The sequence below is a fragment of the Pararge aegeria genome, chromosome 10, assembly GCF_905163445.1.
Source record: "Pararge aegeria chromosome 10, ilParAegt1.1, whole genome shotgun sequence".
NCBI classification, from domain to species: domain Eukaryota; kingdom Metazoa; phylum Arthropoda; class Insecta; order Lepidoptera; family Nymphalidae; genus Pararge; species Pararge aegeria.
This window is the reverse complement of record NC_053189.1, coordinates 11,140,959-11,165,722: the sequence shown is the minus strand read 5'-3', so window position 1 is coordinate 11,165,722 and position 24,764 is coordinate 11,140,959. Positions and strand designations below refer to the sequence as shown.

The window sequence follows — 24,764 nt, the reverse complement described above, 5'->3', positions numbered from 1 at the left end:
GTTGTCATTATTTAAAGTAATGGTTTCAAGTTAGGTAAGCGTTATGAAAAACATTAGGTTGATGGTGTACATAATATAAAAACACGTAAATGTAACAAAGGGTAACGTTAATATAGTTGAAATGTATTTTTTTAAAGCTTATATTTTTATTCTTAGGTCTTGAACTCTTTAACTCATTAAAATTTAAATAAATGCTTAAAATATTCATATTTGATTAACTCCAATGAAATAACTTCCTTGTGCGTAGTGCGAACATTCTAGGCCATATAAATAAACGTGGCACTTTATAATAACTTTGGGATTGTAATATAATGTTTTTTCATGTCATTTGACAATACACTGCTTAGCTATTCCAAAAGTTTTTCTACGTTTATTTGCAACATCCGGTAACAGGTATTTCTATCATCATCATCATATGTTAAAGAAATATTATAAAGTAGGTAAATAATTGAACTTTTGATAACTCTAACTTGATGAGACCCGGATATTTATTTTAAAATGATTAGCAATTTAACAAATTTTCCGATATTTCTTTTTTAATTAATAAATAGTTTTCAATAATTAAAATTATATTTAATTCACACCCAATTTTCATAACGTTGTTCCGGTGGGTATTTTGATATAAATACGAGTGCTTTTTCGATATACTTCAGTCCTATGTGGACTCAAATGATGCAAAGATACCTCCCGGAGTTTTAGTCTTTATCTCATATCAACTCATTAGCGGCCCACTACAGAGCACGAGTCTCCTTCCACAATAAGAAAGGTTCAGGCCCTACTCTACCGGACAAGTGTAGATCGGGAGACTTATGGTGGATTATATAGCATTTAAGAGAAAATGTGACTGCAATAATTTGAACAATAGAAGCAAAAATAAACTTGCAGTGCAATATACTAGACTACATAAAACAAGTAATTCATTTAAAGGAAATTGTATACAATTTTACAATAAATTACCAGATATATTGGAGATGTCTCTGAAAAAGTTCAAAGTTTGTATTAAATATAAGCTTATAGAAAAGTCCTATTATAGTATTAAGGACTACGTCAACGATAAAAATGCTTGGGTGTAAATTATTGCTCTAACCAGGTTGCTTCTTTAATTAGTTTTTAAAGGACAATGTGAGATGGTGATAACAAAAAAAAAATAACATCCGGCTAAGTTTGTTGTGGGTTTCTTCTTAGACCAGGGCGCGTTTGGAACCCTCGAAGCTTTAGTTTTAAGTTGACGAATTTATTTATCGCCATCAACTCACTCCTATGTCATATTTTACATGTAATGTACGCATCAAAAGTGCCATCTATGTGCCTATTTGAATTAAGAAATATATATTTGATAATATTTGACTTGACTTTGACTTTACATACACAAGTTTTTTTGTACTTTTAGCTTGCGAGTTCACTTACTTTTCTCTTAAGATTCGATAGTTTGTCGAACTAAAATTTTTAATTCAGTATAAAAAGTTAGGTTCTGTGGTTGCGTAAGACATTTTGCTATACCTTGATGAAGTTATTGTTTGGCTCATTAGTGAATTTGTTACTCACTCTAGTACCTAAGATGCCGTTTTATACACAGATTGCCGTTTGATAAACAGGTATGACTGTATTAGCAGCTGCGTAGAACTTCTGATTTTCCGTGAGATCAAGAAGTTTTATTTTAAGCTTTTTTAAAATGTATATTTTTCTTCAAATCAGTTCTTTACCTAAGATGGCCACAAAGAAACTAAAGAGAACTTAGTTAACTGTATACACAATTTGTTCAGCAACAATTTCCATCAGTTATTTTCTTAGTCTTACTGTTTTTTGTAATAATAACCGAAACACTGATTTTTGTGTCTCAACTTTGGACTTTCACACACCTTTCAGACCATCATATTATAGGAAGTTTTTTTGTAAATTCCTTGTTTTGCTGACCTATAAACTACCCACAAAATATAAATATCATATGACAGTTGTTTTTGGAGATTTCGAATGTGTCGGTAACCTTTCGCATTTATAGGTGTAAAAAACTGAAGTCGATTGGCTTAACGATTATCGGGCTGGCAATCTACATTTCCAGGTCTCGAAGACCAGTATAGTAATTAGTAGTGTGGTAAGAAACGGAACACTCATTAGCGAAACCCAACTTGACCAATTTTAATTTGAATATCATGTATTATTTTATACATTACTTCGTGCAAGTTTTCAGTAAAAACGAATGTGCGAATTAGTCTTATTCAAATTAATGTATGTTAGAAATTTTTTGCTCATATTCGTGAGTTTATTTCGCGTACGCTTTTCCTTTGATACTGATTGTGGTTATATTCGCAATAGCAATATGATGGTAATATAAATTTTCTGTTACAATTTGAATTAAAACAGAAGTAGGTAGGTATGTGAGCAAAACCACATGTCATTTAATAGTTAATCGTTGAATTATTTTAACGTAGGTACTTAGGCATAGGAAAAGATGAGCCTCATAAGTAGACCCAGAGTCCCAAGGGTAAGGTGAACTAGCAGGCGATGTAGAGAGAGATTAGAAATGAGGAATTTTTTAGAAAAATTAGAGTTACTGACATATATCAATGAATCAAATAGTGAACTGAATGGGAAATATAGCTCGGAGAACAAATGGACGTTTGGGTACCAACCAACCAACCATCATCCGCAGTGAAACCACAGTGTTGGTGGATCCTTCTCAAGGGGGACAGACGACACAAACAAGACAAAGGGAGCCGTTCTATACAAGCGGCACAAAGCTGGAGCGTGTTGAAATCCCTACGTAAAACCCTATCAGAGATCGTAAAATAAGTATATTGATATTGATGTTGTAATATTTATTTAAATAAGCAGGATTCCAATTCGCTGCCCACGCATCAGTAGTGTTTTCATTGCCTTGCGAGGGTGACATATGTTTATTTATAGCCGGCTGCCTACAAAGGCTCATTTTCTCAATTCGATGTATGTACGCCGATTTTATTGAGCTTATTTATTCTTTTTACCCGGTTATTTTTTTCATTAACTGGGAAAGCTCTTAAATAGAACAAATGGAAGCGGGTGAATGGAAGAATTCGGCTTCCACAGCTACCACATAGAAAAAATGTCCCACTGCTAAGCATAATTCTCCTCACTCATAGAAGAAAACGAAAGAGAAGAAGAAGATACTCTTTATTGCACGCAAAACATACAGGAAAAAAGACAGATAAAAGAGACATAATTCTCCACTGCTCAATAGGTTGACGAGCTATAATTTTCACATGCTAGTGACGTGTCAATATCTCTCCAAGAGCTGGTACAGAAGATTTGAACAAGCCTTTCCCAATGCCCAACCTTGAATAGCAACCAGAAACTCGTGATATGCAGTCCAGTAACATCACTAGTTGGAATATTATTTCATTATGCACTTTCACAACTACATTTTCTGGGAATAATGAAATAAAAAAGTTCACCGAGCTGAACTAAAACTGGCATAGCCAAATAGATGCAAATTCAATTAGGAGTAACATGAACATTCAGGTAAACTATAGCGACCTAATTACCAGATTTTAGAGAGAGCTCTGCGCGTCGCACATAACCGAGTAATCTACTTATCGAGAGCGATGCAGCGAGATCAAGTGTAATAACGTATCGATGATCTGAGTGTGCAAAATTGTGTATTTGCTCAAACAATTTGAGTAATACGTGTGAGTCGCGAAGCGCTATACGAGTTAATTATCTATTTGATTGTTGCCTTTTTCATATTATTATTTTTATTTGTGGAAGTTTTAAGCATTTCCACACATTGGTAGGGATTTGTGAACCCCATGTTCGCGGTACTACTTTTTACCCCCGACGCAAAACGACAAGGTGTGGGTGTGTATGTGTGTATGTCTGTCTGTCTGTGTATCGAATCATCGTGCATCGTAGCAAACGAAATCCCTCAATATGGTATAAAATAAAAGGGCTTGACCAAACACTATGAAAATTTAAAATCCAAAATGGCCGCCACAAAAACATTTTTTCATTACACAACTTGCTTAATATGTGAATCAAATGAGAGGGCTTAACTAGTAGAATAATGTACACGATATTGTAAGTTAAGTGTGTTTAAATTTTACTTATAATCGACGGACCAAGCAGATGGCCCATGCGAAGGTAGCTGGCAAACCATTGCCCCTTAACAGAGTAACACTTAGCAGAGCATGCAAGGAACACATTCTGCAACGCGCTACCCTGTGTCCACCAATTAAATGCGTAGGTATGAAGCCTCAGGTGCCTATATTTATATACAGACCTAAGCATATTTATTATAGTCGATTATGATAAAAAATACAATAAACAAATTGGGACGGGGAAAAGTTTCTTCTCATTTTTAAGAAAATTCAAAACATTCTTTAATATAGTCTATTTACATTTAACTAGAGTATGTACGTACCATTTTGTTCGATAACTTTTTGCCATGTTGTGGATAGGGACATAATCCCATTGCTATAGAAATTTCGAGGCTTCTAGTCAAAAAACCGCGACAAGTAGCTTTGGCAGTCCCATCGTGATGTTAACATGACACTGCCTAAAAAAATCTGAAGAGACTGAAACAGCTGGAAATCTGAAGGTGCAAGGTAGGAATAATGCCCTTCCAATCCCACCACACGCACTGCATCCCCTTGTTGCGAGTTAACCCGGGTTTCGGTTTCGCCACAGTCTGTGAAGCTTAACCGGACTTTTTTCGCACGTTCTTGTCGTACATGATTCACTTCTCATCACCAGTTCACAGCTTCTTCAAAAATGGTTCGGTTTCATTACGTCGTAATAAAGAATCACTAATTAGTACACGGTTCATTAGGTTTCTTTCAGTGAGCAGTGACCTTTTTTTGTGTACCCAGTTTTTTTCAAATGCACCAAAACTGTTTTGTGGTCAATTCCCAGTTCTTCAGCTACGTTGTAACTACTGATATGCCGATCTTGCTCCACTTTTTCAAAAATGGCATCCATTTTATCCGTAATAGGGCAACCACTGCGAGGTGCATCAATGACATCAAAATTTCCGCTTAAACAAAATTTGTGCTACTCTTTGTGGTCCATAAACATCGTAAATTTATTCGCGGCTTGCGTTGCATTTTTGCCTTTTTTGTAGTCATTCTTGTATCGAATTTCTTCATTACACTCAATCATCTATCTTAACAATACGAAAAACAAATAAAAATCACACATTAACGTAATTTGAATTATCTTCTATAAAATTTAAACTTTTAATGATACCAAAACCAGCCAGATACAAACAGTATAGCCAAAGATATTTTATTACAAGTTCATACATACTCGTAATGGAAAAAGACTTTTTCCCCAACCTATTATAACAGTTGTTGTGAATGTACCATACCTACTAACACTAGAATGTATTAGGGAAAATTAAATTTTGTATCTAACAATAAAATTGCCGAAAGATTTGTTTTTTTTATTATAAGCTATAAAGATTTTTATTAGACGCGCTAAATCTCGTTTCTGCGACATTCTCTTCAAACATACGACTAGCATTTCGTATTGAGCGCCCATTTTTCAATTTCAATCATACCTATATTTTCCTACATATACTTCATGTACGTACGTACGTACGTACTTCAGTACGTAGGTACGAAGTGTTGTTGTAGCGTAGCACAGGTTCTCAGTCTTTTTCGTTTACTATATTATGTACACTGTTGAATACCTCTAGGCTATGACTACTTTTTTGCTCATCTCCGATACGCTAAGGTTGTACTTTCAATAGGTAATATGATTTACAGAAGAAGTATGAAATGTAACCCATGCGAACCTTTTATTTTATGGCCGAATCGCGTAGCGGGCAGTGACCCTGCTTTAACCCAAGGCTGGGTTCGATTCCCAAAACTGAAAAATGTTAGTGTGATGAACATGAATGTTTTTCAGTGTCTGAGCGTTTTTGAGTACATTATTGGATTTAAAATTAGTTAGTAAGGAAAACGTGGCCGACGAAAGTGAAATGACAAAAAAAAATATTTTCCCTGCATGGCAAGTATAAGAACACACAATACGTAGTTGTGTTGTGTCGTTATGCAAACTTGTGTTTGCAAACTGCATAGCTCTCTATATGACTATCATGCGTTTCAGTTTAAACTTCATATTTTTCTTTTCTTTTCAAAGAACCGGCCTCGACTGACCGTGCCTATTCGACTCGTAGTTAAAAATTACTTGCTCCATTTAAATTGCCGAGATCAGTTCTTTAGTAACTTTTTTCATAAATTATGAGCATAACTATTGTAGTAACTTTTATCGTTAGCCTATATCTAGATTTTATTGAATTTTCTTGCTTTTTAAAAGTATTGGGATGTATTACATATGGATATATATTTAAACACTTTGTGCTTTTGTTTGTTTAAAAGTATAAATTTATTTATTTATAGTCATTTAAGTAAGACATGGTGCGGTAAGTGGTAATAGCCTAATCTTAAGGGCTCTGGTTTCAATTTCGGGGAAGCGTTACCAATCCCAGCACGCACCTATAACTTTCCTGAGTTATGTACGTTTTAAGACAATTAACATATGACTTGCTTCAACCCTAAGTGTTCTCAAAACTGTTCTCAAAGGCGTGTGAAGTCCACCAATCTGCACAGGGTCAGCGTGGTGGAACTAAGCCTTTCTCATTGTTGGAGGAGACTCGTGCCTTACAGAGGGCTGCTAATAGGTTTATATGATTAAGTAAGGTGCTATCTTTGCGCAGATCCTCTGCATAAAGGTTGCCTTAAAACAAAAGAAAATCCCGCAGATTTTGTAAGAACTTTAATAATAAAAATACACCAGAGGTTATGTACTCTTGGTATCATATTTTTAATACAAATACATGGTTTCTTCGCAAACAATTAAGTTTCATCCTTATTACAGCAAAAATATAAGAGCCAAGATTTTCTAGTATGCGCGGAACTCTTAATGATATGTTATGAGGAAAGTGAACGAGAAAGTTTTGCTATCGTGGCATAGCTTGTGTTAGTGGCTAATTTATTGCAATCTGAATTGCAATGGAGCGACATTCTTGGAAGCAAGTTCTAAAGGTGTTCCTGAGTTGGGTAACAAATTGGAACATAGCAAATAATCATACACAAGGTAAAAGCTAGGTAAGTTTAAGCCGTGCGCCGAAAGTTCATCCAACTTGCTCGTGGTAGCAATTTACTTCAGTATAATGGTCAAGATACTGGTTGGTAAGTTTATTATATATTACTAGGTGTTGCCTGCGACTTCTTCAGCATTTTTTGTTTTTATTCCTGCAATAATCGTTAGTTCTTTCGGAATAAAAGGTATCTGTCACCAGGAGAAGGTTTTGCTAATTTTTTTCAATGTCGGTCTAGCTGTGAATCCGTGCACAGGTAATAAAGGCTATTTTTTGAATATTGTTATTCCGGAAGTGTTACCTAGGCCTTTTTTCCGGGTTAAAAGTATTCTATGTCCATCTCATGGATGCAAGCTATATAAGCGCCATTTTGAAATATGGCGCTTATATAGAATCAATTCAATTATATAAAATCAAGATCGGTATAGAACTTTAGTCTAAAATAGATAATAAACATAAAAAAAACAGAGACTTTCGCATTCACAATATCCGGATAAATAAATGATTGTTATACAGTAAGATCTTACAATGCACTAATTTGGAAGATGGATTGATGGAATTTGTGGAAGTTTAAAAGTATCATTGTAGTATCGATACTACCATCTAAAATTTAAAAACGCAACTTTAACTAACTATGCGCAATGTCATCAGTAAAGTAGTTTTCTATTTGATTCAATTAAACTTTACACATTTTTGCATTATTTATCCATTACAAGCAAAAACTTTCGAGGTAAGTAGGTAACAGTCGTAATTTAAAGATGTTAATGATACAAACAAATAAAGGAAAGAGTATTCTTATGACAAGATATCAGTATGCAGGACTTGGAAACGGGATAGAATATCAATCCTGTTTCGGTTAGTAACCCTGATAAAGGTTCGGTTTGTTAGAAAGCATTTAATCAACGAACCGATTAAATAACGAAGACTATTTTTAACCGGTTACTAACTAAAATTTACGGGAAATTGAAACCGGTTCCGAGCCCAGTGTTTGTGTGGCAATTGGCATCGCAATGAACCAGTATTCCAGCGAGTAAGTTTCAAAGGCGTTCCCGAGTTGAGTAACAAATTGGAGCATGGTGCTGGTAACTCGCAAACAATCATACACAAGGTACAAGTTAGACAAGTTTTGGACCGTGCACTTAGAGTTCATCCTACTTTCGATAGTAATTTATAGTTCATCCGCTCAAATAGTTTGCACTAGGTACACCCGCAGGCGATTTGAGAAACTTTAAAATAATATGTTAATAGGCCGCCGAACCGAAAATCAACAATTTATATTGCGAGTGTACATGCCGATTCTTTGAAGTAGCCGACGCCCTCTCAGAACCAATCTGAATGTTACCCTCGAGATTAAAAAACAATTACAACCTTTTCCTAAAATATATTTTATTACATTAATAACTACATAACAACATTAATGGTAACATAATTCATTACTTGAATAATAATAGGGAATATATATTTTTTTTAGCGCGCGAATCATCGCGAATATAAAACGAATAAAACATCACGACAAAGGTACTTACACATGCAATTATAAATTGAAATTCTTATTTTCATGTTATTAAACTCTATGTAAACAGTCGACAGCTCTATAATTAATTGCTCTTGAAAGATACCAACGTAATAAACAGCTGCTATTAAAATTGTTTAAAAATAAAATACATAAGCGTAGGAAAACGGCGAGGTTTATAAGAAAGAAATTTTTATTAAAATGTTGTAGCATTATAACGCATTACGGCTTTTCCGCCGGTTTCACCCGGGTAATGTACTGCGACATTGGCCACGCGGACATCTTACTCATAGACCGCTCCCATACGTACGTTTATATTTTTTTTTATTATCGCCCAAACTATAAGACCAAATAACATGTTGTTGTATTATATAAGATTGTCTTGTATAAACTGACGTTTTTTGTAAAGGTAAATATTTCATGCCTTTTTTACTTAACTTTTAAATTTATTTTTACATAAAATGCGTTATAGTGGCTTATTTGTAAGAGACAGATAATCGGTTTTGCGGGCTTTTTGTTAATGTACTACAGAACAAAATATTTGTAAAGCATAATATTTTTGATGACTTAAGGCTTACAAATATCAATATCCCGGGCTGAAATAATAAAATTTAGTTATTTTAGTTATTATTATTACTCTTTATTTGTACACCACATGAAGTAAAAGAATTATTACAAGAAAACAGAAACACAAAAATAGAAGCAGAATACAAAATGCGGCCTTATCGCTTAGTAGCGAAGTTGCCTCAACATTTTCATTATTATTTTACAAGCCGATGTTGGAATGGAATGTATGTCGAATTTATCCTCGTGCTGGAACACAGAAATGTCAGGTTGACACTGATTTTAAATAACAGTCGCTTTGTGGTCGCACCTAACGTATGGCAGCAGATATCAACCACAAAATATCACGAAAACGCCCTGTTTTTTGTTTTGTCCATTTCAGACACTGTCCTATTGTAGAAAAAAGAAAAAAGGCTGCCGTGGAAGATATCCTTTAGTTTCGCGGTAAGAAATGTATAAATCGCCCAACTTTAGTTTGCAGAAATGTATAAATCAGACTCTGTGAGATTAGTTCTCGACATGACGCGTGTCTCTCACAATTGTAAATTGCCTCATATTATATACAATCGAAAAACATAGTTTTGCTAACACTATATTATTGTCTTAGTACGGATAATACATCAGCAAATAAAGTTTATGATTAAACACTTTTCTTATTCTTTTTATAAATTCATAGTTCAGTGCTTTCTTGGATAATGTACAGTATTCAGTTTGACTTCTATAAACGTATGTTAAAAAAAGTAAACCAAAATTATAGATATCGATTATTTATTAAATATTCTATCTACTTGGGTTTTTATTCTTTATTTATAAACCAACGAAAAATTCAATAAATACAATCTAAAATTAGTATTTACAATAAATATAAGCCGACTTTATCATAATTTTGGACCCCAGATTGGCGTGTTTTTAGTCCTAAGAGATAATAAGTTTAGAACAAAAATGGTAAAAAAAAAATTAATAATTCGTACTAATATAATATTATTAGTAAGGAACATGGCAAATCACAACACTATTGGTAGTTAACCAGTGCAAATACTTTTTTCCCCTTCCCAACACTAGGATAATAAATGGAAAGCAAGCGTTTATCGAATCTTGTCGTAAGCGTATTTATTGTAAAGGTTGACATGAACCTTTGAGTTCCTTATTGGTAATTTCGGCAAACGTAAGTTTTGTTGTGTCGGTGTAGTTAAGAGTTGAGTTAGCGGCTTGTTTATATGACAATTGGCGTCGCGATGAAACGACGTTCTCGCGAGTCAGTTCAAAGGCGGTTGCGGTAGTGGAATAAATTGGAGCACAGTGCCTTCGCGTCGCATATAATAATAAAATCAGACGAACGTATAGCAAATTTTGAAATTCCAAGGTTGGAATCATGCGTATGTAACTTGGTTCTGATAGTTTCTTGGGAAATAGAAGTAACAAAGTGAAGCGGTGATAGCCTAGTGGTTAGGACTTCGGCTTTACATTCAGAAAGCCGAGTTTGAATCCCAGCACGAAACTCTAGAATTTCTAAGTTATTTGCGTTTTAAGCAATTAAAATTCAAAAGTGCTTATAAAGTAGGCCTACTTGAAATAAATGAATTTGAATTTAAAATATCACTTGATTCAACGGTGAAGGAAAACGTCGCGAGGAAACCTGCATGCAGTCCATTAATCCGCATTGACCCACTCATTCATTGTAGGAGGTGACTCGTGCCCAGTAGTGGGTCGGCATTGGGTTAAATGATGAAAAGTTGCAATATTAAAAAAAAATATCATCCGCTGCACTCCTGGCTCATTGATATTTTTTAACCTCTTATCAATCCATTACCGGCACACTATAGATTATTATTAGCACGATTCCCCCCTACAATGAGAAGGGGTTAAGGCCGTACTCCACCACGCTGGCCCAGTGCGGATTGAACCATATTAAAAAATAGAAAGCTTTGAATATGGATAACTTATTTTCAAGCTGCAATCATGTTTTTGACTATCTTAATATAAGCTGTTGGTTTTAGTTATGTTGTACGCACAAGCTGACAGATATAAGTGTCGCAATCCTTTTTCCTTTGTGAAAAAGGATACAAAGAATATACCTGTCATTTTAGCTGTTTAGTTTAGAGATCCATGTCCAGACAGTCAGAACCACAGAGTAAGCAGTAGTTATGTTGATGCTATTTGTACAAAATAGTTCATCAATATTATCTGGAAACTTCTAGGTCGATTTTGATGCGTTTCTTTCATTACATAAAATTGCCCTCGGAGCTGGGCGCTGTATCACATATAGCCGTAATCCCACTATAAGTTTTCAGCATGGCATGTTATTATTCTATGCAAGTAGACGAACTAAAAAAGTAGTCTATAACTTTACTTACTGTGGGAAAGGTTTTGTTAATTTTTTTAAGGCTTTTCACCGAGTATGGCTACAGATATTCAACGGTAAAATACTTGCTTATTTTGTTATTCATCGTACTTAATTAAATATTTCATCCGTTTGCTTATTTACTGAGGACAGAGAATTGGATTAAGAACAATGAATATGGAAGATAGAGATCGATTTTAGAGAAACACTGAAATAAATTCAACAAAATCCAATAATACCCTTTTGAATATTCTACCACTCATCCAGCAAAAAGCTAATCCCCTGAATAATGGCGTTATAGATATCAACGTTGAAGCAGGCGTAGTGAAAAATATGCCAGTTGTTCCGCATTCAATGTGTGTATGAAATTAATAAAGCTTTTAGATAATAAATTTTGTTTTGTTGATCGCTTTATTGTTTTCATGGCAATTAGCTGGTAATATAACAGTCAATGTGGGTCCTATGCCAAATTTAGTAATGTGGCCTCGTATAATTTCATTATATTTGAAATGTAATGATCGCCGAATAGAGACCGTAAAAGTAATCCGTACTATTGTATCGATAACATGGCTGAATCCTTTTGCTTTTGTATGGTTATTAATTAAATAGAGTCAGTTTGGGATTGACTGCCTCTTTGGTTTAGTGGTTCTCATTTCCTACTACGGAAAGCAAGATGCTGGGTTCTAATTCAGGGTCCAGCCAATTTAAAATAGTCACGGCTCCGGGCCTCGGAGAGCATGTTAAACTGTCGGTCCTGGCCATATCAATCAAATTTGAATAGATATTAGCGCTCAATAACCATCTCATGTCAGAGAAGAGGTCTTTAATCAACGAACTTAAGATGATCAAATGATGATCCGAAATGATGATCAAAGATTATCAAAAAATTATATTTTAGAAACAAAACTGATCGTTTCCTTCATTTTTACAGAATAGCTACATTAAAAATGTTCAATATAAATTTGTACCTACCTACGCAAGGATATTCATTCATCTGTTTTCCTGGTCCCAGTGTGGAATTAATACAATCACAACTTCTTATAATATAGACGGGGATTTCTCTTAGTTTCATTAGTTTTACTTACTTCAATTCTCACACAAAATAGGATTTGGGAGATTTAGGCAATTTATCTCGTTGGCTTAAGTGGTTGCTTATTCCCCTGTTCTACACACACGTGTAATAAAATAGTGAAAAGTGTTTTTGTCTGTAATAAAATAAACCTTCATTGCAATACTCATGTGGTCTCGACAGATTAGTAATTTGTAACCTTACGATAAAATCATAATTAATTATTTGTGCACGAGATAAAATATTTTTTGCACGGACGCTGCACTTATTTTTTTTTTCTCTTTATTTGACTCGGGAGTTTTGTCATAAAGTTGACAATCACAGCATTAACTACGCCATGTTGTTATTGTCGCTTTGCTTAACAATTTATCAAGAGATTACAGATAGATTGAGTATAAAATAGACGTTAATGGGTGTTTGCACAATTTGGTAAGCCTCTTTTGTCAGCGGGGTGGCTAATAAACTGTTGCATATAACGACGCTGAAGTTTTGTTTAAGAAGGCTAGGTCGCTGCAAATTGTTCCTTTTACACTCCATGAACATAAAAAAAAATTGTGTGGAATTTAGTCGTCGAGTTTGTTATCATGAATCTAAACTTATTTGATGGAACATGACCGGACGGAGTCTTAAGAGCCTTACTATATAGTCTCTTCTCATTTTAATTGCCTTACACCTTTACATACTATTGTTTTGTACCATATTCTAGCCACTCGTGTGTGCCAAGTTATCAGCTGAGTAGCAGATTGGATGGTTGCATTTTTAATTTCATTCAAATGGCGAATATCAATGTTATCAAATAACCTCGAACTTTCGAGCTTAGCCAATCTAAATGCAGAATGGCACTCTTTGAATCAAATAGAATTACAAATTTATCAACCACACACGATATATTATACGAAAGGGGCTCACATACAGCAATCTGCTCAGTGTGCATTATAGTGATGTACGAGTCAATTTTAAATTATAACTGTATTTCTGCCTGAGTATCACAAACCGCCGCGCCTGAGCCCTATATCTGTTTGGAGCCATTAGCCGTTTGTTATCCAACAGCGCGTGAAAAAGAATAATCATATTTTGTATACCACATATCTTTTTTGACGTGTTAATTCCGTCTACAGCAGTAACTATATTCTGTAATATATCAAATCCGCCAATCGCAAGCTAGGAGTCGTTTCTAATATGGAAATAATTTTGTATTGCATTAAAACTCAAATTCTTTAGCTCGGGCTTTTGACAGGACGTTTGTGAAATACAAATCAGAAGTACAGGATTTGCAACTCTAAATCGAGGGATTTTGGGTCCATTTTATTTTAACGATACAGAGTTTGATATTCTAAAACAACTCCTTGATTGCGAGCAAGCAAATCTTATACTAAGGCTTATTATAACGACTAAGACACCGTGACGTATTACTTAATTAAAGACTGAAGTGTATCGAAAATGCTCTCGTATTTCTATCAAAATACCCATCAACTCAACTTCATGAACATTGGTTGTGAGTCAAGTATAATTTTAATTGTTTTTTGAAAAAAATTATTACTTAAATAATAATTATTAGACCATTTGTAAAAATCCTAGTAAATTTAATTTATTTAACTATCTGGCAAACAAGAATTTATAGTAATTAGAAGTTATTTACCCACTTCAAAATTAACTGTAACACTTATATATGTCGATGATTGCCGTTCATCTTTACCTATTATAAAACAAAGTCCGTCAGTCTGTCTGGGCGCGAAAAACTACAAAAAGATTTTCATACGGTTTTTACTAATGAACAGAGTGATTCACGCGGAAGGTTTCAGTGTAAATTATATTATAGTGAATTGACTGAAATATAACAATGTTTGTTAAAGATGTCATACCAACTTGGAAAATAATTGATGATACATAAAATTATGTACTCAATGTTAAAGTTATCGTCATTATCTACAAAAAAATCCGCGAGGCTATCTGCTTACTGTTTTAGTTAAGTCACAATAACAGCTTTTTGTTGTAATTTATTAATTAAAGACGGCGACAATGTAAAGGTAGTGATATTCCTTTCATGACATTAATCCTTATGCAAATAATTAAAATGTTAATTAAGATTGATTGTGTACCTGTAAATTCCTCTTTAAATTATTCTAATTGGACCTATCGCTTAAAAGTTTTGACGAGTATTAACATGCTAAAATAAAGAAAATACTGCGATATAATTTAATCGGACCTATGGCAGTCCATTGAATTGTAATGCATTAAGATATTATAATTTTTTTTTTCATTGATGTACCCAATAGACTCCGGAACTACCGGGCCAACTTTAACCATTTTTTTCGAACCGAAAGCTTTTTTCGAATAAATTAGGGATTTGGAATATTGAAACCTAAAGCAGCAAAATGTTGTCTTTATAATTCGTTAGGAACTTGGAGCGCGCTGAAAAAAGTATTGATGAGAAAATAAAAGCTATGTATTGATGTTTAAAGTTCTCTTTAATACCCAAAAACAATCACCAACGTCAAAACTGACGATTCCCGCGGGATCTGTAAATTACCGCAACGAAGAACGCGAACTAAGTCACGGGCAACAGCTATTTAAATATATTTTATTCGGAGTGCATGTTCACTCGATACACAAATACTTGGACAATTATTTGTACTGGAATGGTTGAAGCATCCGGTTATATCCAATTTTTGTGAAGATCTAGTCAATATTACCTATTCCAGATAGACGATAGAACTCTTCAGCGGACAGCTGCAGCAAACCACACTCTTAAGACTTAACGATATTTGATATATGCAAACATGTTTCATAAATGAGGGTGGGACCGTAGCTCTTAATAAAAAAAATGATTGTGATTTTTCCTTCCAAGTAGCCTTCCATCCACCTTCTGCATGCAGGTCAACTATGAATTCGATTGATAGTTTAAAGAGATTAACTATGAATCGAATGCATAATAACGTTTATTAGATTGAGGATTATGACATTTCCCACACTTGTAGTTTATACCGAAAGGAGTGCAGAAAACGAATATTTCTTAAAAATGTGCATAAAAAATACATTTAATCAATAAAAGAACAAAGCCTTGGCAAAATTTGTGATTGTAGAAGTATAGTCCTTGGTAAAAGAAACTTAACAACGATCAAACTTATTATTTAAATTAATTATGGTCGAATTGATCAGTGGGCGACCACTAGTATTATTAATACACGTGTATTAATAGGGGCTGTGAAGGATGCCTGATAGTGCTTCAATTCTCCAAAGATGGTCCCTCTTATTTAATAATTTGAATCAGCTTTGCTTACACAGAGCAATCAACTCTTACTTGGCCCTGATACTAGATATATTATGTATATATCTGTAAAAATATTATTTCCACACACCAAATTTGTTTATAAAATTGCGTAACTATCTTTATTACCTGTTCATAATATTATCTGTGTTACCTCTTTATCTGTCTGGAACTAACAGTGAAACAAAGAGGACACAAATACTTAACTTTTAGTTCTTTGTATGTATACATTTAATGTACTGTCGTATTATAAATATTATTTATTGTTATACGTCAGATTAAAATAACTTTTTTTTGTTGCAGTGTCGTGATTGTTATAAACCGACGTCCGATGGTAATACGAAAAGAATGATCTCAGTAAACAATACGCAGTCAGTTAATTATCCACAACACTGTCATCTGTCAGTTAAAAGCTCAATTGTGAAAATTTATTTGATGGATTTATGCGGTTTTTGTCATATTATAAGTTGACAGGTAAATGTAAATTTTTACAATTACATCGAATGCAAGTTGATCATGAATTCGTATGATATCTTAAATAACATACACTGTAAGTTCTTAGGTTATCGGAAAGCCCTTTCAATATTTGCCATTAACTGTAATGCTAAGCAATAATCAAATATGGATTGTTAATTTTTTTTTTCTATTTACCATCTCTTTTTTTTTGTTTTTTTTTTCTGTACCTCAATCAAGGAATAATACAAGGCTTTTTTATTTATTTATTATTTAGTTTTTCAGCATTTTGATAGATAGTTTGAGAGAGCTGATTGAATTAAGTTTAATTTCGAAACATCTTTTCGCTATAGTGAATGACCGAAACAGTGATTAATACCGACGCCGCACTGCTTCGTTCGCAGTCGTTACAGGATTTCTTAGCATAACATTAATAATTACTAATTTTTTCATAATGATGTATTGAAATTTTCTCTTTTACCAATAGGGTATATCATTGGCATGTGGTCCGATAATCTGCTGCACAGTTTCGTTCTGCTCACAGAATTTCGCACCGCGCGAATAATAACGCGATGATACCGAAGAAGCATCTTCTGTGAGTAGTTACTAAAACAAATGCATGAATATAATCATGCCATAAAAAGTGGCGACACACGGTGCGCGACGCGACTTCCCATAGGTATATTTTTTCTTGAAAATTCACGTGACACTATTTGTCCCGTGGCTAGTACGTCAGAAAGTATTGTTTAATTGTTAAAGGCATTGTTTAATTACGGAAAGTAAATTTTTTCTTACTTGTCTTATATTATAAACTTCTTCTATTTCTTGCTATCTTTTTGCTACTTAGTGTAAAGATTATTTTCATATTGTTAAGAACATAAAAAAAAACATTTACATAAGGTAAATCTTTGTTTGTTCTGCTTGTTTTTTTTTTTTTTTTTATATAATTAAAACTAAAAATTTATGATAATACGTATGACTATACGTAGCACATGACAATATTAAACTAGGTAATGGGACATATGTGCAAATTGCAGGTTTTGTTGTCAAGTATGCATCACAAGATATGATGCACTTCCTGCATCAATCTTCTTTACCTATAATATGGTACCCTTCCAATCAAGAACTAATCTCCTAGATTCGTGCTATCTGTATTAGGCTACATCAACACGTAGTATAACATACAATCACAGTCAAGGACAGGTCCATAAGTAGAAAATCTAAATAACAAATAAGTAATGGCTGACTCGATAATATTATTTGTTTCAAGCTGTTGTTTAAATACTGACTTTATAATTTATATTAGAATCATTTTAGAACTCTAACTTGGCTTTACCTACAAATTCAAGGCAAACAAATTTTTCGTTGTATAGTCTTCGGAAATTCCTTCTAAAAATTGTGAAACTCTTCAGAATTTATAATGGAATTTCCGAAGCTTGTGTTGCAATGTTGCTCAACTTTAACAACCTTAAACCTTAGCAACATAATTTTGTTCCAAGTTTGTTACTCAATTAGTTTTTAAATAATGGTATGTACTTATAATTTTGAAAATCTCTTTATGTGCCTAATTAACTCTAAGTATTATGTGAAATATCACCTCCGTATTATTATTTTTTCATAAAAAAATAATATTTCTATCATCTGCTCCTACCCTGCTATAGTTAAAGTGTCAGTGGCCATTATCGGGTAACGAGGTCATAAACAACATAAACCAATGCATAGTCCTAAGGAATCATTTAGTTTTTATCAATGCAGTTAACGTGGCAGGTTAAAAAACACCGCAGTGAATGTGTATAAGGTCGCCACCAACAGCTAGTTTAAAGTAATAATTAAAAATTGTGTTATTTAATATTACATTCAATAAGATAATATATATTTTCGTTCATTCACATATTACTGTAGAGATTTTTCCCTGCGTACCGTCAGATCTGAGGTGATAATGATAGATTGTATAAATATACACGACCAAACCTAGTGGTTAGAGCTTTAGCTTACTCTTTGGGGGGACCCAGTTCGATCCCCGGCACGCATTTCTAACTTTTCGGATCATTTGCTTTAACAGTGAAGGAAAAACCTACATGCCTTAAAGTTTTCCACAAAATTCTCATAGGCGTGTGAAGTCCGCACATAGTCAGCATGGTGGACCACGGCCTATTGCCTTCTCATTCTGAGAGGAAACACAGTAACAACACGTACTGTAGCAACACGACCAAACTTGTTGTACGTCTACGCATTTATACGCAAATAATTTATGCTGTAAAACAATCCCAATGTTTTGAACATATGTTATGTTTTACAAATTTTGTTTATCAAAAAGACCCGCTTATGTCCTTATATAAAAAAAAGTTTAGTTATATAGAAGACTCGTTAAATTGAAACCGTAATTGATTTAAATTACGTTTTACTACGTAAAAATATCGGTCTTAAAAATTACTTATAAACGAAGTTGATATAAAAATTTTGTTCAGAGAATATTATATCGTATCAGTTGTATTTCTTAAAGTTTCTTGAAACAAAATCGTCTTTGAGCCTTTTATTACGTAAAATGATAACTTTGTTTATCAAGAGTTCCAGCATTAAGATGCTGTCGAAAGGAAAACAAGAGAATAAATAGCACAATTTTATTAAATTTAACCGTAGCGACGAACAATGTTTTTTAATCGAAGAGTCGAAACATTATATTATTTTATAAGATTTTTATTACATAAATTTTAAAATTTTAAAGATTTTTATTGATAACTTTATAAATAGGCTATCTGTGTTCGCAGTTTCATATAAATATAATCTATCCAGTTTATAATATTTGACTTAGTTAAAATAAATACCTTAGTAATTATCAACCGATACTAATGAAACAAACAATAAACGTAACCAAACTTATTCAAATCACTGAAAATCACATCCAAAGTGGCTCAGACGGTTTGGAGAATAGCAAACACACGCACAGACAAACAGACAAACAGTCTCACTACGGGTTTATCACAAAATAATATGTTTAGATGGATTGTTTACTTTGTTATTCAATAGTTTACTTACCATCGGATGATGTACCAGGTCTGGCAATTACCAAAAGAAACAATAACAAGGAAGCGATCGAAGCATATCTCTGGCAATTCATATTGGTTTTAATATTTAACCGATCAGCATTGTAATGCAAACTTTTCCAACTATTAGAGTTATGTCAACAGAAGTGTTGTCCCGGGTTTGCCGATGCAATGAAGTTCGGTCATTGATTCGCTAGCTTGACGTGGAAATCGTTTCGATTAAATATTCATTGGTTGTGGGCCGACCAAGCGAGCGAGCGGTTCGACGACGACGTGGTCGCGCTCGTACGCGATATAGCAACGGGTGCGTACTGCGGCCTCGGAGCACACCGGCTACGGACTGCCCGCGCTACGTCGAGCCTCGCCGCTTTGTCTACGAATCTCCTAAACTCCCGGCGCTTGCGTAGCCCCGCCTCGCTCTCGAATGAAAGGACGGAACATTGCCAGTATTTGTAACAGTTTGCGTCAAATTGATATAAATGGAGACGGTTTTAATAAAGTGTAATTGACTTTTGCCGACTTTGCGTCGCAATAATTTCGGCCACGCTAAGACGCCTCGGGCAGGTGCGGCGTTAAATATCATCGGAGTAACTTTGCTTTTTGCCATGAATAATCTCAAATTTAAATGAATGTTAATTATGATGAGATTTTAAGTTTAAGGAAATATCCGAAAGACTGATGCTAAGTAACATAATAAATTTCCCGTTTAAACTTTTATAGCTACATAATTAAATATGGAATTTCTTTTGTAGTAATTATTTTTCCTTTTCCTTATTAAAGCTAATTTAAATCGCTGTTGAATTCATTATATCATATTACGTTAAAACTTTTGCAAAATATCTTTTTTTTTAATTGGTATTGAGAATACACTATGGAGTCCTACAATATATCTGTCCGCACATCTTAATTAAATCAATATCTGATTGGAAAAACCTACGATTAGATATGGTATTTATAGTATTGAGAATATGGGAATATTGGACAGTGAGTTTATTCCAGCTATCCAGTGTCTATCTCAGTTAGACACTCATATAATTTCTTTAGGTTTCTTTAAAACTGTTTGGATACAAGCAAAATAAAAGCTAGTCTAAAAACAAAACTAATCCTAAATCCAGAAAGTAGAAACTTAATATCTAGTTTATAACTAATAGTATAGCTTTAGAATTACTTTTCTCGCTAAAACCTCAGGTTTTGTTTCGTGTAATTAACTATGTGCACTGTTTTTGTCTAGAATATATACTGATATTGTTACAATGCTTTGTTAAGAGTTTAAGCCATTTGCACCACCACCTGTTTCCATAATATAATCTCACATCTTTGAGGTGTAATTTATAGCTATTTAATATAATCACATAAACTTCACAGTGGGGAGCAAGTGAGAAACAGCAGGTGACACGCAAAAGGCACTGACTTCACACGTTATACTGATAAAAGAGGGATAATATTGAGATATTTACGTTGGTCTGTGTACTGTTGTGGTTGAGAAAAAAAGCTTCGTTTTAATATATTCAGACTATACGTAGACTAGTGTACTAGATATTAACTGCAAATAGCCTTAATTCTTGACAAAGCATTGTAACAATATCAGTATATATTCTAGAAAAAAGCAGTGCATATAATTCATTACACGAATCAAAAAATGAAGTTTTAGTGAGAAAAGTAATTCTAAAGCTATACGTAGAAAATCGATACTAAGTTTTTAGTTTAAGAATTAGTTTTGTTTTTAGACTAGCTTTCATTTGCTTGTATCCAAACAGGTTTAAAAGAGACCGAAAGAAAGTAGACGAGTAACTTAGATGAATACTGGGCAGCTGGAATAAACTCACCGCCCAATCCCATATTCACATTATTATAAATATCAAAGCTAATCGTAGGTTTTTCCAATCGGATAATAAATTTATTGCGACCTGCGGACAGATACATTGTAAGACTTTATAGCTTATTCCACAAGGTAACAATAAAAAACAAGATATTTGCATAAGTTACAATTTAAAACGATAAAATGAATTCAACATCGATTAAAATTAGCTTTAATAAGTGACGTTTCTGTGAGGGAAACCGCAGGGCACAGCAACTTATATATGATAATGTACTATGTAGGAGAGATGACATAACAGCAAACTTTTGTAGTACGCTTTCTAGTTTACTGAGATACGAATGTATCGGTGAGTTTTAGCTAAGTTTGACATAAAACAATCTCTTGATAACTCACTGTATAGGTATAAACTCTGACTAAAAATAATTTTTGAAAACAAAGAATGAATTATTATATAAACCACCCACTTGCGTTTTGCAGTGATAAAGCTTTGTTTGGACATGACAACTCTTAAGTGTTGTACATTATGATATAATGTTCTCAGTAATAAAAATGTTTTTAAATAAAACGGACACTAGGACCGCAGTACATAAAGTTTCATGGGGATTTATAAAGTCAAGGTTACAATAGTTATGTAGCTAATTATTGATTTCTGATAATTACAAGTGTCCAATTCCTTACTAATGGGTTACTTACTAATTTACACAGTTTACCTACTAAGTTAGATTATTAAGTTATATGGGTTATTATGGAGTAAGTAAACTTAACGAGTTCTGGCTCGGATCCGATTCAATCAGATGAAGGCGATGAAACCAAGCGTGGACCTCTGGTTTCCAAAGGGTCCGTCTGATGTGGTCGGGCTACCTCGTTGCGAGACAACCATCGCTGCATTTATTTACCAGTAGGGGGTTGCATTTCAAGCACCTTGGGACTCCAACATCGATTCTACGTGCCATGAGCTCGGCCCATTGCCACTTTTACTGCGCGATCCGTTAAGCTATGTAAGTACTAATTAGACAAACACAGCATAGCTATGCTAGTGAGAAGCTAATGACGGATTAAGTTATTGAAACACCGAAAGTGATCAGTGGATGTTGTTTAAAAAACAAAAGTATAGTGTAAACATTCTAAGAACAACTTTTTATTGGCGACGGAAATAACGAGAAAGTTTGGTCGTTTCAAATTCAATATATTATGGGCGCGTGCTCTCGCTCAGCCGACAACGAAACTCACTCGAGCATTGCTCACAGGAAATTTATTGTTTTTCTAAGGAAATTTTCTTCACATAATCCTATGTAACCGTTGAGCTCTTAGGAAGATTTGGTAAAGCGAAAAGACCTCTGGAATAGTAGATAGCAATAAGGATAATAAAATATATCTCTTAGTTTTTAACATTCAATACTTAAACACACGATTTATATACTTACTCGTATTTTCGTAACTGTTTCATGCATAAGTTTTTTATCGGGCATATAAAGGTTCTACAAAAATCGTTAGTCCGTGCTCACGTCGCGAAGAAACGTGCGCGCAGGGCACTCTTGAGACTGATCCTTCAATGTGCTCAGATTAAATTTGTTCACATAAAACGTGTCCCCTGGTCGATAACGTCGGAAATGTGCAGATATCGCTGGGCACCATATGAAGGTCGCGATAGGGTGACGACTACGTGTCGAGCCTACTGAACTTTTATTTCAAACATCGCTGAATCTCTTCGTTCATTTTATCAACAAAAATAATATTATTGTCTTTCTCTATCTTCTAAGGAGTGAATAACGTGGAATAACTAAGAACAAGGCACGTATAAGTGAATTGAAAAGAGATAATAGTATTATTTTTCACATACCTAGTCCTTGATTATCTTCTTAATTTCTTTACAAAAGAAACAATACATTTATGTTTGAACTCTCCTGCAATTTATTTTAAGCTAAAAATCTTAAGATAGGTTGATATCTTAAGAGGCTTTGTCAGATAACTATCCAATTCTGTGGAATTGATTTATCAACCAGTTTCTTCAGTACATCGTAAAAGTTGCACTGATCGAAAATCCTTGAAGGGAGCAGTTCGAATGCAAAAAATGGACACTAGGCTATCACTAGGCTATAGTCCCGTGTCGTAACTCCATTAGACCAGCCAGGTGACAGGAGCTTTTAATTATTTTGTGAGACGGTGTAAGCCAACTTATACTGAAGCATGTTGCTGCATGATAGAAATATTAAGGCCAAAAAGAACATCCAGGTACGGTCGGGCCATTGAGGTCGCAATTTACCAATAGCCCACCATAGAGCCGTTTTACAGTTGCCCTATTCTAGGTTTAAACACCGATTACGAATGACGAATCTTTTGTCAAGCGGATTTCCTAGTTATTACGCCATTAAGTAACTTCCGTCCTCGAGTTAAAACTCATGCGACCGCACTCCACCCAGCCGATTAAAGTAATGTAAAGACCCACCAAAGAGGGGCCACTCAGTGTGTAATAGTGTAAAAAACGAACACCTTAAAACGTTATCGGTTAAAATGTTAAAAAATAAAAGTGCCCTTAGATTTATCGCATTAAAAAGTATTAGGTAAAGTGCTCTGACTAAACTTTTATTTCGTGATCGCGAGAAGAAACTTGTACATTTAGGTATGAAAAATGCGAATCATTCTCTGAAAGCAAATCAATATTCAAATATAAAAAGTTTGTAACGAACTTTTACAGTAACGAAATTCGTTTAAGCAGTTTGTACTTACCTACAATTTTGCTCTGTTACACGTTATACAAGTTATACTCAAAGGTTCGAGTTCTCGTTATTTGTATATTTACTGATATTGGTTATTTTGATATAATTAGGATACGCATAATTAATATAAGTTTCTAATAAGTCTGCTTTTGTAGTAGGCTAACGTCGTTATTTGGATTTACGTTTTTAGCAAATCTTTAAATTCTTACTATTTTAAACTGTACATACGTGTCGCGTAGTACCTATATCAATGTGATTAGTGAAATGTTGATACTTTATTCTGTTAATTTATAAAGTTTTGATACTTCCTTGCGTTCTCTTGGAGCCTGTGTAAAGTTAAGTCCTGCTTAAGATATTGATGAATAATTTGAAGGCTGTTTTGAATTTATTTATCGTTTGTTAATGATAAACTTTCTTTGCAGTAGCTACCTACTTCCATACAAATTAATAATTCTTTCAATTTGTAAATCGTATGTTCGAATTTACGGATCACAAGGTTGCGGGTTTTATCGTGTTCAGTGTTTTAAATTTATTTATCTAGTAAGATTTACTTAGTTTCCAGCCTTGACTTCAATTAACGTGTCCAAGCTGTATTTTAGAGAGTTATAGCATTGTATGCTTAAGATGTGGCGCGCGGTTAGTATAACCGTTAACATGTGATAATAACCGTTAAAGCCCACCGATAGGCTAGAGCAGCGTGGAAGGTCTAAGCTCTAAATCCCTTTCTCCTATTGTATGGGTGAGCAGACCGGTGACCTATAGATAAATAAATAAATAAATATACTGCGACAATACACACACCGCCATCTAGCCCCAAAGTAAGCGTAGCTTGTGTTATGGGTACCATGATGACTGATGAATATTTATATGAATAATATATATAAATACTTATAATATACAG

The 24,764-nt window shown here is 34.0% G+C and overlaps 1 protein-coding gene across 1 annotated transcript in view; it reads right to left on the bottom strand.

The window, feature by feature from the left end:
* Positions 1 to 19,493, bottom strand: part of LOC120626911 (lachesin-like) — a 53,629-nt gene extending 34,136 nt beyond the window's left edge. Inside the window, exon 1 of the mRNA XM_039894702.1 lies at positions 19,320 to 19,493. Coding sequence (XP_039750636.1) covers positions 19,320 to 19,401 — 82 coding nt within the window. The 5' untranslated portion in view covers positions 19,402 to 19,493. The remainder of the gene's footprint in view (positions 1 to 19,319) is intronic.
* Positions 19,494 to 24,764: the final 5,271 nt, after the last annotated feature.